Source organism: Natator depressus, chromosome 8, assembly GCF_965152275.1.
Source record: "Natator depressus isolate rNatDep1 chromosome 8, rNatDep2.hap1, whole genome shotgun sequence".
NCBI lineage: Eukaryota > Metazoa > Chordata > Testudines > Cheloniidae > Natator > Natator depressus.
This window is the reverse complement of record NC_134241.1, coordinates 48031832-48047042: the sequence shown is the minus strand read 5'-3', so window position 1 is coordinate 48047042 and position 15211 is coordinate 48031832. Positions and strand designations below refer to the sequence as shown.

At 41.3% G+C, this 15211-nt stretch overlaps 1 protein-coding gene across 2 annotated transcripts in view; it reads right to left on the bottom strand.

The window, feature by feature from the left end:
• Positions 1-15211, bottom strand: part of KLHL20 (kelch like family member 20) — a 37963-nt gene that overhangs the window by 11088 nt on the left and 11664 nt on the right. For both annotated transcript variants that reach the window (XM_074960957.1, XM_074960959.1), the window contains exons 3-7: positions 12674-13247; positions 6764-6922; positions 5428-5522; positions 2838-2953; positions 1868-2051 (exon numbers count right to left, since the gene is read on the bottom strand). In XM_074960957.1, the coding sequence (XP_074817058.1) occupies positions 1868-2051; positions 2838-2953; positions 5428-5522; positions 6764-6922; positions 12674-13247 (1128 nt within the window). The remainder of the gene's footprint in view (positions 1-1867; positions 2052-2837; positions 2954-5427; positions 5523-6763; positions 6923-12673; positions 13248-15211) is intronic.

Sequence of the window (15211 nt, the reverse complement as noted above, 5' to 3'; positions counted from 1 at the left end):
ACAGCAGAATACTTACAAGAAGCAGCAGTAAAAAGCTATAAGAATCTGTGAAGAAAATTTCAAATATCTAGTACGCAGCTTGGTTACAGACAATGCTGCAAATGTATCCAAGATTAGAAGAAATTATTTAGAAGAGAGTCCCAAGCTAATAACATATGGTTGCAGTGCTCATTTGATGCACCTCCTAGCCAAAGACTTCAGTGCTCCAGAAATAAAGGCTAATGTTGTTCAAATTGCAAAATACTTCCGTAACAACCACTTTGCAGCAGCAGCTCTGAAAAAAGTGAGAGGAACCAAGCTAATTCTACCACAAGACATGCGATGGAACTCGGTAGTGGACTGTTTTGAGCACTGTATCAAGAACTGGCCTAATCTGATGACTATGAACAATATTGGGAACAAATAGATGGCACTGTCACAGCCAAAGTTCTCAACATTGGGCTTAAGACAAACGTTGAACACATGCTGAGTACCCTGAAACCTATTGCCGTAGCCTTGAACAAAATGCAGGGAAATAGCTGTTTTATTGCTGACGCTGTTGAAATTTGGAAGGAACTGAGTGAGATCTTAAAAAGAGAAATATGCAATGACAGAGTTAAATTACAAGCATTAAAAAAAAAAAAAACAAATGGGACAAGCACTATCTCTAGCTCATTTTCTTGCAAATATTCTCAGTAGTTGGTACCAGGGTCAAACCTTAACTGCTGAAGAAGAGGAGCTGGCTGTGACATGGACATCCAGCAATCATCCCTCCATAATGCCAACGATAATAAACTTCAGAGCTCAGCGTGAACCATTCAAGAAATATGTTTGCAGACGATGTTTTAAAGAAAGTCACACCAGTGAACTGGTTGAAGTCACTTAAGCACTTGGATTCAGAGACTGTTGAAGTGATAATCTCACTTTTAACAGCAGTAGCTTCTTCTGCCGGTGTAGAAAGAATATTTTCTTCCTTTGCATGAATTCATTCCAAATTGAGAAATCGTTTGTGACTTGAAAAAGCAGGAAAGCTTGTTTTTCTTTTCCAGATTATGAACTAACAGGAAAATGAAGGTAAGGATGACTGAGTTAGGTGCAGAAGCCAATATTTTAAGTTTCTCATGTTGACCTGGCTGACACAGTCGATTTAATTTTTTTTTTAAATATTTCATTTATCTATTTTAGTTAAAAACAATTTTAACAAAAACAAACCTGATTTTAAAAAACTTGAATATTTAACTAAAATTCAAAAATTCATATGCTTGTTTTGTTAAAATATTATATGTTTGCTGTTGAAGAAAAAAATCCAGAATGCATAACATTGTTGTTTTAGTTAAATAAAACAATTTAAATGTCTGTCTGGTGATGTTCTCCTCCTAATACAGCCTGGCAAGAAAATCCTCCAAATATTAACAATTAACCTGTTGAATTGGAGATATTTATGAAGACATTGGGAGGTGAACTATCTGCTTCAATTGCCTTTAGTAAATGAAATAACCAAACAATCATTCATTTTCTGATTTAACTGTAAAACTAATCTGAAAATTTTTCAAAATAAATCACTGAAAAATGTATATTGTGTACCTTCTAAAAATGAAACCTATATCTGTCTCTGAGTTGTGAAGAATATGTATTAAGGTTATAACAACCAACAAGAACACACTTTTATGTAGAAATCCACGATTAAATCGAGTCTTCCTGACTAGTGATTTAAATCAAATCCACCCTGCTAGTAACCACTGCCACATATTAGCTTATGTACTGAAGCAGGAAATGTAGATAGTATAGATGTAGTATTTCAGCCGTTCAGCATATAAGCAACACAGACAGCAAAATGGACGCCTTTATCACATGGCACCATGTTTTGATGTCTCTGCTGGAGACCTACCTTTCTACACTGTTAAGGTAAGAAGAACCATCATGGCCTCCCACAGCATACAGGAGGTCATCCAGAACACTGACTCCAACTCCACAGCGCCTTTTGCTCATGGAAGCCACCATCCGCCACTCATTGGTTTGAGGGTCATAGCGCTCCACGCTGGAAATTGCGTCCCCACTACACCAGCCTCCCACTGCGGGAATCAACACAAGAAACAGTGTCAGGGTAGTACATCAAACTCACACACTGTGCACTGTCTACAACAAATAATCTATCTACATCTTCTGCCCACAGATGCTTCTTAGACTGTCTTCTTGGGATAGTGTGTATCAGAATTATTCACTCAGAGAACTGTGAATAAGAAAACAGGATGGAATTTTCAAAAGTGCCTACGTGAGTTTAGGAGCACAAGTCCCATTGAAAGTCAAGTGTTTCAGCATGTATTATTATGAGTGCTACCACAGTGCCTGGGAGCGCTAATCATAGACCAGAAACCCATTTTGCAAGACAAAGGCCTTGTCTACACTCCAGGGAAAATTCGATCTAAACTACACAATCTGAGTTACGTGAATAGCGTAACTCAAATCGATATAGCTTAGATCTACTTACCGCGGGGTCCATACTATGCAATGTCGGTGGGAGACGCTCGCCCATCGACTCCCCCTAGTCTTCTTGATCTGGTGGAGTACAGGAGTCGACAGGAGAGCAATCTGCGGTTAATTTAGCGGGTCTTCACTAGACCCGCTAAATCAACCGCTGATGTATCGATCGCCGCACATCGATCCCCCAGTAAGTGCAGACAAGCCCAAAGACAATGCAAGACAAGAAGAAAGTGTAGGTTAACTCAAACTGTGGGATGGGTAACATAAAATGTCACTTCTGAAGGTCTGATAGTTAGGGTTGGCCATATGGATTAACTTTGAAACAAAGAGCATTTAAACTTGGATCTCACAGCCAAAGTTGCAGGCACTATACGCACCTGCAAAGAGCACTTCTCCACAGCGGATAGGTTTGCGTGGTCGAGTTCTTGGTCCCTGCATCAGCGGCCGTTCTTGGGGCAACAGCAGGTAGTTCTTAGCTTCATCCACCAGGTCCCTGTGCAAGAGAAAACTTTTATTCTAAATGTGTGGGTGACAGTGGCATTTTTCAGGAAGTACTATTTGGGCTGTGCCATCCCTAAAAATGGCAGCCATCACCAATCATGTTCCAGTTATTGCCATACTAAACAGAACATGCATGACTTTATGTACAATATATATATGACCTCTCTTAGGTATTCAAAAGACATCTATTGCTTTGCTAACCAAAGGCCTAATCCAAAGCCCATTGAAGTCAATGGAAAGACTGCTATTCATCTCAATGAATGTTGGAACATGCCCTCGTTGGAAATATTAGATTGGCACTAACATTTGATCAGTGTCAACATTAGATATTACTACGAATGGTACATGCGAAATACTATGGTTAACATAAAGACCCTACTATTTTAACCATGCCCAAAATAAGTAGTTAAAAAAACAATGTGCTGTAAGATAAAACTTGACAAGCAATTATTTTGTTTAGGATCAAAATATCGGTGGTTAAAACCTCACACACAATACCAATAGATGGATGAGGTATCCAGATGATAAAAATTTCATCATTCAGCTTTAAGTAGCTCACCCACCCTCTTATCTATCACCCTGCAAATAATTCTAACACTCCAAATCCCTGAGCAACTTCAATCGGTTTTTTTACTTTATTTTAAATAACCTGCCACAAAAAAGCTTCCACCTTCTCCACACAAAAACTGAACTCCTTCAGCACCAAAGTATTATACATGCCCAAAGACCAGGAAGGGAAAAATTTAGTCCTACATGAGTGACAATTTTCTGTATATAAAAACACCAGAGCTTCAAAGTCTGATATCTCGTGAGCCTGCAGCATTAGAAAGGGGAGCTTTACGCCTCTGTAAAGGGGAGCTGCAGCTTCCCCATAGTCCTAGCATTCTCTTCTAGTTCCAGGCGGGTTGGTATAGTCAGGAGTTCCGAAACTGTGGGCTAGGGCCCAAAGGTGGGCCACGACACAGTCTCGGGTGGTCTGCCAGCACAACTGCATTCTCCAGCCAATCTCTTAGTAAATATTTAACTTCATGTGACTCATGTAATCTAAGTAATAGCTATATAAATGTAATGTTTTGAGCTGTGTATGTTGGACAAAACAGAAAAAACTATTTATTTATTTTAAAAACAAGCTGCAATATGTCAAGTTTAATTTTTGTGAGTACAATGGTGCATTTCACTGCAAGGTAACCTAGTAACGTACGCACAGTCCGCCATTAACAACTGTAAAAATCGTCAAGCAGTATTTCAATTTGACAAGGATAGATTTATTTTTTAGAAAAAGAGAAGAATGCTCTGATGGAGAAGATACTGAAAATCCCAGACTATTTACAGCTATACAAAATGAGCCAGCCAAAAAAATAAAGGAAGTAGTAAGAAAATATGACAACACATATTTGACGTTTGGATTTTCCATTACCAGGTCAGATAAATACCTGTTGCCTCAGTGTGTTATAATATAATTGTAATTTTATGTTTTTATTTACAATATTTTATTCTTTTCTAGTTAGTAGAAAGCAAGGTTGGGTCTTTACTGACACAGCACAGAAATTCAGATTTTACACTAAAAAAATTGAAAACACAATATAGTGTTCGAAATTGGACAACTATTTTGTTTTAAAATCAACAAACAACACATTTTTTAAACAATTTTGTTAACATTGTGTGGCTTATTGTTCAGTTTTATACATTGTACATTTACACATTGCGTTTCCCCTTTCTGAATAAAAAAATGTGGAGAGCAAAATTTGGCAAAGTGAAGTGTAGTTTTACTAAAGCTGTTTGGTTTCAAAGATCTTGAAGCATTTCTTTGAGTGCATATTGCTCGGGATTTCTATCATTGTTTACATTAAAATGAAAAGGAAACATGCACATTGTGTATAGTGTTATCGTTTATATGTATGTAATAATTAATATTTATAATTTTCCCCAAGAAGTATTAATAGTGGGTTGCAGTGCCTATTGCAACTGGACGGGTGGACTTCAGGGAAAAAAAGTTTGGGAACCCCTGGCTACCCTGGCCATAAAAGTCATGACATTTTCAGGTACAGAAAAACTATTTTAGTTTGTTTAGAATATGGCTTCCTCTGAGCAGTGCTCAGTGGTATTCATGGTAACTAAGGCACCTGGCTTTACAGCCAAAGTGATAGGAAAAACAGGCCATCTTGTGAAGGGTGATTTATCAGAAAGGTAAATTGCCTACCCAAAGCTTTCTCTCCCACCAAAATATTGATTAAAAAAGCTCCTTTGAGGGTACACTGCAACTTCTACACAAATAAATACATACTTACAATGCAGTGCTTTCTTCTATCTCCCCTCTGCCCAATCCCAGAAAAGGAAACTGGTAAGTATCACCTTAGTTTTACCACTGACAAATCACAATATTCTTGGACAGCAAACACAGATAAGGCATGAAGTGAAATTCACAGAACTGCACTGTTCAGTTTCACTCTTTCCAGCGGGAGTTACCTGCATTCTTCATCACTTTTAATGAGTGGATCTGAGCCGACTGTACCCACCAGGAACTTGGGACTGAGTAGTGGCAGACGGACATGTTGCAGCACCTATGAGACAAAACAGAACACAATTAAAAGGCAACGCACTTGTCACCTTACAGATGGAGGGAGCAGTCAAATAGAGAGCAACATTAGCTAATTTGCTTCCACATGCTTTGTGATCCAATTAAGTTATAATGCAGTCACAAGGACAGAAAGATTAGCAATAGGGAGTGTACTAACAATCCCAGTAGTAATTCAGACCATGATACTCTGGCTCAATGCAACTTTTTGTCTATAGCACTTTTGCAATTTCAATAAGCCAGTGTCCTTATCCAGCAGGACATCATCAGATTTTAAAAGAGCTGATCCAATGAGACTGCTCATGAATGAAACCCAACAACCTGACTGAAAACCCTAAGAAGACTGCAGATGTCTATACATATTGTCCTAAGCACTTGTTTGGCTGACAGTTTTATTATCTATTTACCCTTTTAAGTGTACACTGCAGTGTACAGTAAATGAACTACATCAAACATGCCACAAACAGCTTACACTTTAAATGCACAAGCAGGTATAATAGAATACAGAATTAAACACAGATGAACATATGGTCCTACAAGGGACCAAAGAGTTGTAAGGGGTATAAACTAGAGCTGACAGGAGGATGACAATTCTGTTTCACAACAACTTTTGAAAGTTTTCATGAAATGCAATTGTGCTGAAATGTCCATTTTTGGAGCAAAAAGGGCAAAGCAGGGCAGTAAGAGTCTCTCTTTCTTTCTCATTATTTCTGACCAGAGAATCCTGGAACTCAGAAACCTTCCCCTCAAAAACTTTGTCAAAACAGATAATGCTGCCGCAAAATTTCAGCTTTGACAAAAGAACATATTTAATCAAGAATGTCCTGACCAGCTGTAGTATAAACCCTCAGACTTCAAGGCATAAATCAACTGCCTGGGGTTAAGAAGAAACTTCCCTTAGGAGAAGGTTATTCCATAATTGCATTAGGGGTTCATTCACAATCCTCTGAAGCATCTGGTACTGGCCACTGTTGAAGACAGGATTGCCTAGATGAACCCGGGGTCCGATCCAGTATAGCAAATCTTAATGTTTCTATCAGTAAGCATTTTTAAAGGGCCCGTTACTAACGTACCTGGGCACTGGACTTTTAGGCCTAAATGACTGGAAAATGTGAGTGTTCTAACACACCTGGAAAGTCAGGAGGGGAATTATTTCCACTACTTACACCAACAAAATCTCTCTCTCCTTGTACAAAGCAGATGCATGTGAACCACGCTCAAGGTTACCTGGGGTAGCTGGGGTCGCCTCTCCTGAATGCTGTACTTTACCCAGGCCATCACTGCATTGAACACCTGCTCCTCACTGCGAACATTCAACTCATCACTGGATATGATATCTATGAGCTGATTGGCTGGAAGAAGCATGAACTCCTCACTCTCCATCACCTGTTCAAAGAGATGATGACAAAGAAAAAGGTAAGGACACTGTTTCAAAGCACTCACTGCTTCTGGACTCTGCCTCAAAGTTAAAGGAGAAATCCTTCCCTTTAGATAGGATCCAATTGGTCCGATCCAGTAAGGTGCTGAGCACCTTCCAATTCCGTTGACATCAGTGGAAGTGGAGGATCCGCAGCGCTTCACAAAATTGGGTCCCAACAGTGCAGTTCAGATAACTTTTAGATGGCAATGAAAATGAATGGGGAAAATAAAAGTTCTGTAAAGTGGTAAGTCACAGAATGCACTAATCTATTTCAAAATTCGGGAATAGCAAAGCCCTTGTTTAAAGTCAGCCTCCTCATTTGCCATGTGGAATACATAAAACAGAAAGAAAAATGTTCTGCAGCTGATAAATATTTGAGAGGAAAGTGGCACCAAAATAAAGACATTTTATTTGTAATATTATAACAAATCCAAATCAGAACCGAAGGCAAAAGAGTCTCAAAAACAAATTACCAGAGACATTGTAGATATGTAGGAAAAATCTTCCTGACGTTGATTTGTAGCAGAATGGAAAGTGTCTCAGGACAGCAGATGGACTCATATGATCCTACCTCTCTCTCTTTCACTCTCTCTAAATATATACACAGAGTGAGAGAGTGCAAATGCACTTAAGAGGGAATCAGAGCCTCTGAAAAACCCCAAGGACTGATCTCCTATGAAACATAAGCCACTGACAACTTGCAAACATGTTAATAAATTCTTCTGTACCCAAGATAAGAAGCAAGTTTCTCAGAAGACTTTAGCCACCATTAGAAGACCTAGGAGATTCTTCTCCTTCCTATGCTCAGACCAAATGATAGCACAGTGATAATGCACTACACAGCCATACTGCAGACCGTCCTGGGTGGCTATGGACCTAAGACACACTGAATATCATGCTCAGGCACTCAGATACCAGGACAATGGGAGAGGTATAACAACCTAAATAAAACAGACCTATGGAAACGGCACAATTGCTGACAGCCAACCCATTTTCCGCACAAGTGTGCCCAGTTTCTACCACGGCACCTGAGAAAGAGGTTCAGCAACATGAAGTGCTTGAACATTGGCATTCCACAGTAAGTAATGTGCATGCAAGAGCTCAGCTTCCTGGCTGCAAGATTTGAAGCATAATAAAAATAAATTCTCTTGGCAAAGATTTCCACTCTTCTAGCGATCATCTGCATGGTTCATTTAGTTACTTGAAGAACCAATTCAAAATATTGTGTGGGTATTAGAAAATATCCAAGATGCTCACAAGAGCACATGTTGCTAAAAGGGACATAGCAGGCAGTGAAGGTCACAGTTATTTGACTAGCTTCCAATGGTCATAGGAGAAGCTGAGATAAAGTTGGTCAACAAACTACCTCGCCCCTGCAGTCCCACCGCTGGGGAAGGAGGAAGAAACTGGGCTGCAAGCCTGTCTGTTGAGCCTGCCTTCAAACCCTACAAAGGGTAGCTTGTGCCTAAGGCTGGCCCTGACAGTTGCAAAGCATCAGTCTGGACAGTAGCAGAGCACTGCAGGGAGCAAAATCCTGTAACTCTCCAATTTATTTCATAATGGGAGGTCTCTTAAGACCCTGAAAATAACGCTAGCGCTTCTGCCAACTGAGTTGCTATCTCCGTGTGACTTGCTAGTATACATAATTTAACAATTCCATCATTTAAAAATGTCTAAACATCACCTTTGTCCCAATTTGCCAGATAATTATCTGGCTAAAATTAATAGACTATTTGACTGCTTCCTTCCTGAAAACTTATAGCCCTACACAAGACCTTCAATGGGCTACACTGCTGTTTTCATGCTGATTGTAATCAGGAGTATTTATCTTACAGTATTGACTGTGATCATTTGATTTATATACCAGACAACATGGTTCGTCATCACAGAACAAATGTCTGAAAATAGACTATATGGCAAGAGCTTCGCCTACTGACACAAAGGCATGAGCTGTCCATCCTACAATCGATTCCCCCCCGCTCCATTTGCACAGATGTCAGAAACAGAACATGGCCCCACAGTATGCCAACATTTTTATGGCTGACTTAGAACAACGCTTCCTCAGCTCTCGTCCCCTAACGCCCCTATTCTACTTGCGCTATATTGATGACATCTTCATCATCTGGACCCATGGAAAAGAAGCCCTTGAGGAATTCCACCATGATTTCAACAATTTCCATCCCACCATCAACCTCAGCCTGGTCCAGTCCACACAAGAGATCCACTTCCTGGACACTACAGTGCTAATAAACGATGGTCACATAACCACCACCCTATACCGGAAACCTACTGACCGCTATTCCTACCTACATGCCTCCAGCTTTCACCCTGACCACACCACACGATCCATTGTCTACAGCCAAGTTCTGCGATACAACCGCATTTGCTCCAAGCCCTCAGACAGAGACAAACACCTACAAGATCTCTATCAAGCATTCTTACAACTACAATACCCACCGGCTGAAGTGAAGAAACAGATTGACAGAGCCAGAAGAGTTCCCAGAAGTCACCTACTACAGGACAGGCCTAACAAAAAAAATAACAGAATGCCACTAGCCGTCACCTTCAACCCCCAACTAAAACCCCTCCAACGCATTATTAAGGATCTACAACCTATCCTGAAGGATGACCCAACACTCTCACAAATCTTGGGAGACAGGCCAGTCCTTGCCTACAGACAGCCCCCCAACCTGAAGCGAATACTCACCAGCAACCACATACCACACAACAGAACCACTAACCCAGGAACCTATCCTTGCAACAAAGCCCATTGCCAACTGTGCCCACATATCTATTCAGGGGACGCCATCATAGGGCCTAATAACATCAGCCACACTATCAGAGGCTCGTTCACCTGCACATCTACCAATGTGATACATGCCATCATGTGCCAGCAATGCCCCTCTGCCATGTACACTGGTCAAACTGGACAGTCTCTACGTAAAAGAATAAATGGACACAAATCAGATGTCAAGAATTAACACATTCATAAACCAACCGGAGAACACTTCAGTCTCTCTGGTCACGCGATTCCAAACATGAAAGTTGCGATATTACAACAGAAAAACTTCAAAACCAGACTCCAGCGAGAGACTGTTGAATTGGAATTCATTTGCAAATTGGATACAATTAACTTAGGCTTGAATAGAGACTGGGAGTAGCTAAGTCATTATGCAAGGTAACCTATTTCCCCTTGTTTTTGCTTATGCTCAAATAAATTGGTTAGTCCCTCCTTTTCTTTTAACAAAAAAATTATGCAGGAACAAACCTTCACAGACTAAAGTTGTTAATAGATTTATTTCACATTATATGCATGAAATTCACAAGGGCAGATTAAACTGAGAGGAATGGAAAACTTGGAGAAATACTTTACTAAGGAATTAATGATGTATTGCAGCAACATACATAAAAATAAACAGAACCAGAAGGTTAGCACAGTAGAGTATATGGACTAATTCAAAGACTGTGCGCAAAGTAACTGACTGGCTTTGCCCAGTTGCCTAGTGCCTAATTGAACCGCAAACATTGCCAGGCAGGAGATTCCATCTTTTGTTTCATTCTGTCAGGTTGACAGAAGTATGTACACGCAATCCCTGTGGAGGAAGGAATGCCTTGCATTACTTATTAGTCTCCATTTTGGCTTATTAAATAGCCAGGTAACTGGGTTCCACACAGGATTCTGATCCATTCTTCAGGTGGAAAGAAGATGGCTGCAAGGATGGTGGCCTCAATAAGATGGGGAAAGAGAGGATGAAAAAATAGGGAATTCTTTAGGGCTCTGATAAGGACATGGATATAGAGGCATAAAAACAATAGCATCTGCCCCTTCCAAGTTTATATGAACTGTTTGAGTAAAGAAAAAAATACTGTCGTAATCACGGCAGCAGCTTTCTAACGGCCACACTTCAGTTTAGTAATTTATACACTAATATATTTGATGGGGAAGGCTCCCCCCGCCCCAGCCAAAGCTTTTGTGCGGCACGTAATCTGATGTGGGTAGGGAGAAAGAAGACTATGAAGACTGGGAGCTGGCTGTAGTGGGAACATAAAGAAGAAAGGTCCCAATCATAAGGAGTTCATAACACTTTCAGATTCCAGCTGCATGTATCAATGCTTGAATATTTCAATACAAAAATACTGGATTGTAAAAAGTTATTTGGAGGCTTGTAGTCATGCCCTACTCACGTAACAGTGGAAAGAACACAGCTCTAATAACTGAAAACAGCAAGCATTGAAAATAAACAACTGGCTGATTACTGTCGCTCCCCAAGAAAACAGCAGAATTAACGCAGTACAGAGAAAATGTGGAGTGGAATTGCCAGCTGGAAGCTTGGTCCTGAAAATTCACTCACCTATGGCAAATCAAGTTCTATGGAATTTAGACTCATTTTTTAAAAAACTCAGTTTCTAGCCCTTATGTCTGAGAAGCCTTCCAAATACATTTGAGCATTAATTGATGCGGTGTGTCTTCAGTTAACTATGGAGCAGTCTTCAATGTATGTGAAGACAGTCAAGCTCAAATCTGTCTGCCCCTGCTTATAACTTACTAAGTGGCACCAGACTGAAATGAACACAACTCTGGATAATTTCACACAGGCTCTTCAGAAAACCCTGTGGGTCACAACCAATCTGTCAATTACACACTGCTGCGGTTTGGGAAAGCTATAAGTAAAAGGGAAGGCATAGAAGTTATTCACAAGGGAAGGGGATCCAAAAATTGATAGTGGGGAAATAGGTAGAGTAGGAGTAACTCCTTTCAAGCCTCCTGGCTGCTGTGAGGAGTAAAGTGGTGCAGGTTCTGGAGGAAGTAGGAGAGATATAATGCTCCTTCTCCCACCAAGGGAGTTTAACTTCAAGTTCAGAATAACCTTCCTTCCAGAGGCTGACACAAAATATATAGCCCCTACACCACCAAGCAGTGACCAGGAAAAGCATCCTGATAAAAAACACAGCCCTGTTACTCCCAAAAGAGAATGTGAGGTGGGGCTATGCTTCTCACCAGAGCTCTGCCCACAGGATTCCTTGGTGGGAGTCCATCCTCTTCTATCATATCTATTTCTGGCAAGTACGACTAGTCCTTCACTGAGCTGATGTCTGGTAAGTCTTTTAAATCTGCTAGAAATAACTGAGAAAGTAAAAAACCTGGCTTTGGTTTAAAACGGTCGCCTCTGCAGATACACATGTGAATTACTTTCAAACTGTTGCTGAATGACAGATGTGAAACACAGTTTCTGATTAGGGAAGGGAGTTGAGGGCTCCTCTGAGGCCTCTGCAATTTTTCCCACACCTTCCCCAGTTCTCTCCAATCCCTTTATTAAAGCTCTATATTTAGTTTCTGAAGTGTGTGTGTGTGTGTCTGTGTGTTTTAAACTGTGCAGCACCTCAAACACTTCTGAAAAGAGACTGGAATGTCACAAACTATTGTTCAGGAACAGAGTGTCAGATGCAATCCATACACACTGCCCTTACCAATTAGCTTTCAGCATTCACTGTTTATAATATGTGCAATATTCACATCAGAACATTAAGTTGAGAAATAACTAGTATATGATACAGAAGTTATCATGCATCTTAGTACTAGTGCTGCAGGTACATCCTCTCCCTCTTACTAAGCTAGTCAATACTAACCAGGAACAAGAGACATTGCAGGTAGAAGGGCAGGATCTGTAAGGAGGCACTAAACAAGAAATGCCCAGAACCCACACCCTGCAGCTTACCTCCTGAAAGTTATGTTGTGTGAACTTGTCAGCTATCCTCAGCAGCTCACGGCAGGAGTGAGTGTCAGCAAAAGCCCGTATACCCAGGCAGTTGGAAGGGTCCAATTGTCTTTTTAGGAACTCACAGCAGGCTTCCTGGATCTCAGCCAGCTGGAGTAGACAAGCAGCTGGCAGTAAGGTCTGGACGTTGCCCTCTTCCACTGTGATCTGGGAAGTGTATGCAAAGTCAATCAGTAGCTCCATGGCCCTTTCATCAATGTCTCGAATCACTACCTCTGTCTGCCGACTTTCTGCCAGTTCCCCAGTGAACATGGCTCGGAAATAAGGACTGCAGGCTGAAAGTATCACCCGGTGGGCATAGATCTTTTTGGCACCCACGACTAGTACCACATCACACAACTCCCGGTGCTTCCGCAGAAGATTGATAACCTCCAAGGTTTGTCGAGGGTGCTTGTCTGAGATGTAGGGCATGCGAGCAGGTTGTGGTACCCCCTCTGGCAGTTTGTTGGGATCTCCAAGGGTGCAACGGCTTGTCACATCCATTCCGGTCTCTCCTGGTCGAGTACTGGTACACCTGCAAAGGAGCAAGCCATGAAACAGGATTATCATTGACTCATCTCTCACCAAATGTCGTTGGTGGCTCTGTGTCCATCACTGTCTGGTCTGAGCTGGACATAGAAATAGCACCACTTCCAGCTTCCTTGGCCACCTAGGGAAACAAGCACTTCTGATCAAATAGCTACAGAAAAAAAATTAGTCTAAATCAAAGCATCCCAGTGAGTTAACAAAAGCCAGTTTGCAATAGGCTCACGTTTACATCTATTTTATAGACTTTTCTGTACTCATCACTGTAGTATCTGAGCATGTCTTACACATTTAATTGAACCTCATAATAGCCCTGTGAGGTAGGAATGTAATATCCCCATTTTACAGGCAGTGAATTAAGGAATATGAGAGTGACTTGTCCAAAGTCACACAAGAAGTCTGACACAGAGCTGGAACTAAATCCCAGACCTCCAGAGTCCCAGTCAAACTCCTTAATACAAGACCAACCTTCTTCTCTTCTTCAGGCTTCCTCTATGTAGATTTTTATATCATCCATCACCGTGGTATTTGAGCACATGACATCCCTGTAGACTTTCATAAAGTAAGATGGTTGGCTACTATCTTGGTTATGTCCCTGCTTCTTGGTGCATCCACTAATTTATTTGTTCTCTGATTTTTGTACCTGGACTCTTCAGACACAATACACACCCTGGTGTTTCAGGTGGGTTCCAAGAGGTTGTTAATTTCTCCAAGGAATGGCATACTAAGGACTGCAATTAGTGTGATTGGATCCTAAACAGTGAAAACATTTTCAACAATACTTTAAAAAAAAAAAAAAAATCAACTCTCTTTCCCCAAAAGGAAGAAAATAAAGTCAAGATCGAAACCTTAGAAATTAGAAGCCATTCAGCAAGATATATAACAATAACATTTTTTACAGAGATTGGGGGAGGGCCGGGGGGCTGCCGCAGTATTTCACCAATGTCACTGTCATTAGCTAAGGTGTAAAAAGTTTTCAGCCACTGCTGCAATTATTTAGTTCTTTGTTGTCCTCCACTAGGTTTTTAGGCCACAACTACCTTTCCCATACGCCCTCTTGCCCCTGGACGGGTATCAGCCACAGGGTATCTTAAGAGTTGAGAGCCACTGCTTTATACTATCACCACCAGCCACACAAGCCCTCCAAAAAAGGGGTAGGAACTGCACTGTACCCCACCCGCACTGGCTATAAATAGGGAGAACACAGTTGCAAAAAAGGCCAACGTAATTCTGTGGTGTATTAATGTGTGTTGTATGTCAGACTTGGGCAGTAATTGTCCTGCTCTACGCGGCAGTGGTGAGGTGTCAGCTGGAGTACTATCTCCAGTTCTGGGCACCACACTGTATGGTACATTTTGCTGCATGCTTGAAGGAAGAAGTAAAAATAGATCACATCTTTTTCTCTCATTATGATCTCAAGTGCACTTTCTAACCACAGGAAATCGTGCTATTCATGACATTTCAAATAATTCAGTTGCATCTTAGACTGTTTTCCCACCAGCATAGAGCAGCTACATGAGAGATTTTACAGCGGCTCAGCTGCATTGCTACAGCTACGCCGCTGTAAGGTCTCTAGTGTAGACACAACGTTAGTTGATTTTGAGAGCTGGGAAGAGAACCAGGCAAAAACTATGAGTGTCTGCTAGAAGAGGGTCTCCAAAGCGGGGTGCGCAAGACCATTCCTGGGGGTGCGCGGCAGGAGGAGCGCCGCCGGCATGGCGGCAGCAGCACTCCCAGACCTTTGATTCTTCAGCGGCACACCGGCTCTCCCAGCTCCATCTTCGGCGGCACACCAGCGGCAGCTCTTTTTTTTTTTGGCATCCCTAGAGCTGGCCCTGGGGGTGCGCGATCCACAAAGTTTGAAGACCACTGCTCTAGAACAGTGGTTTTCAAACTTTTTTTCTGGTGATCCAGTTGAAGAAAATTGTTGATGCCCATGACCCAACAGAGCTG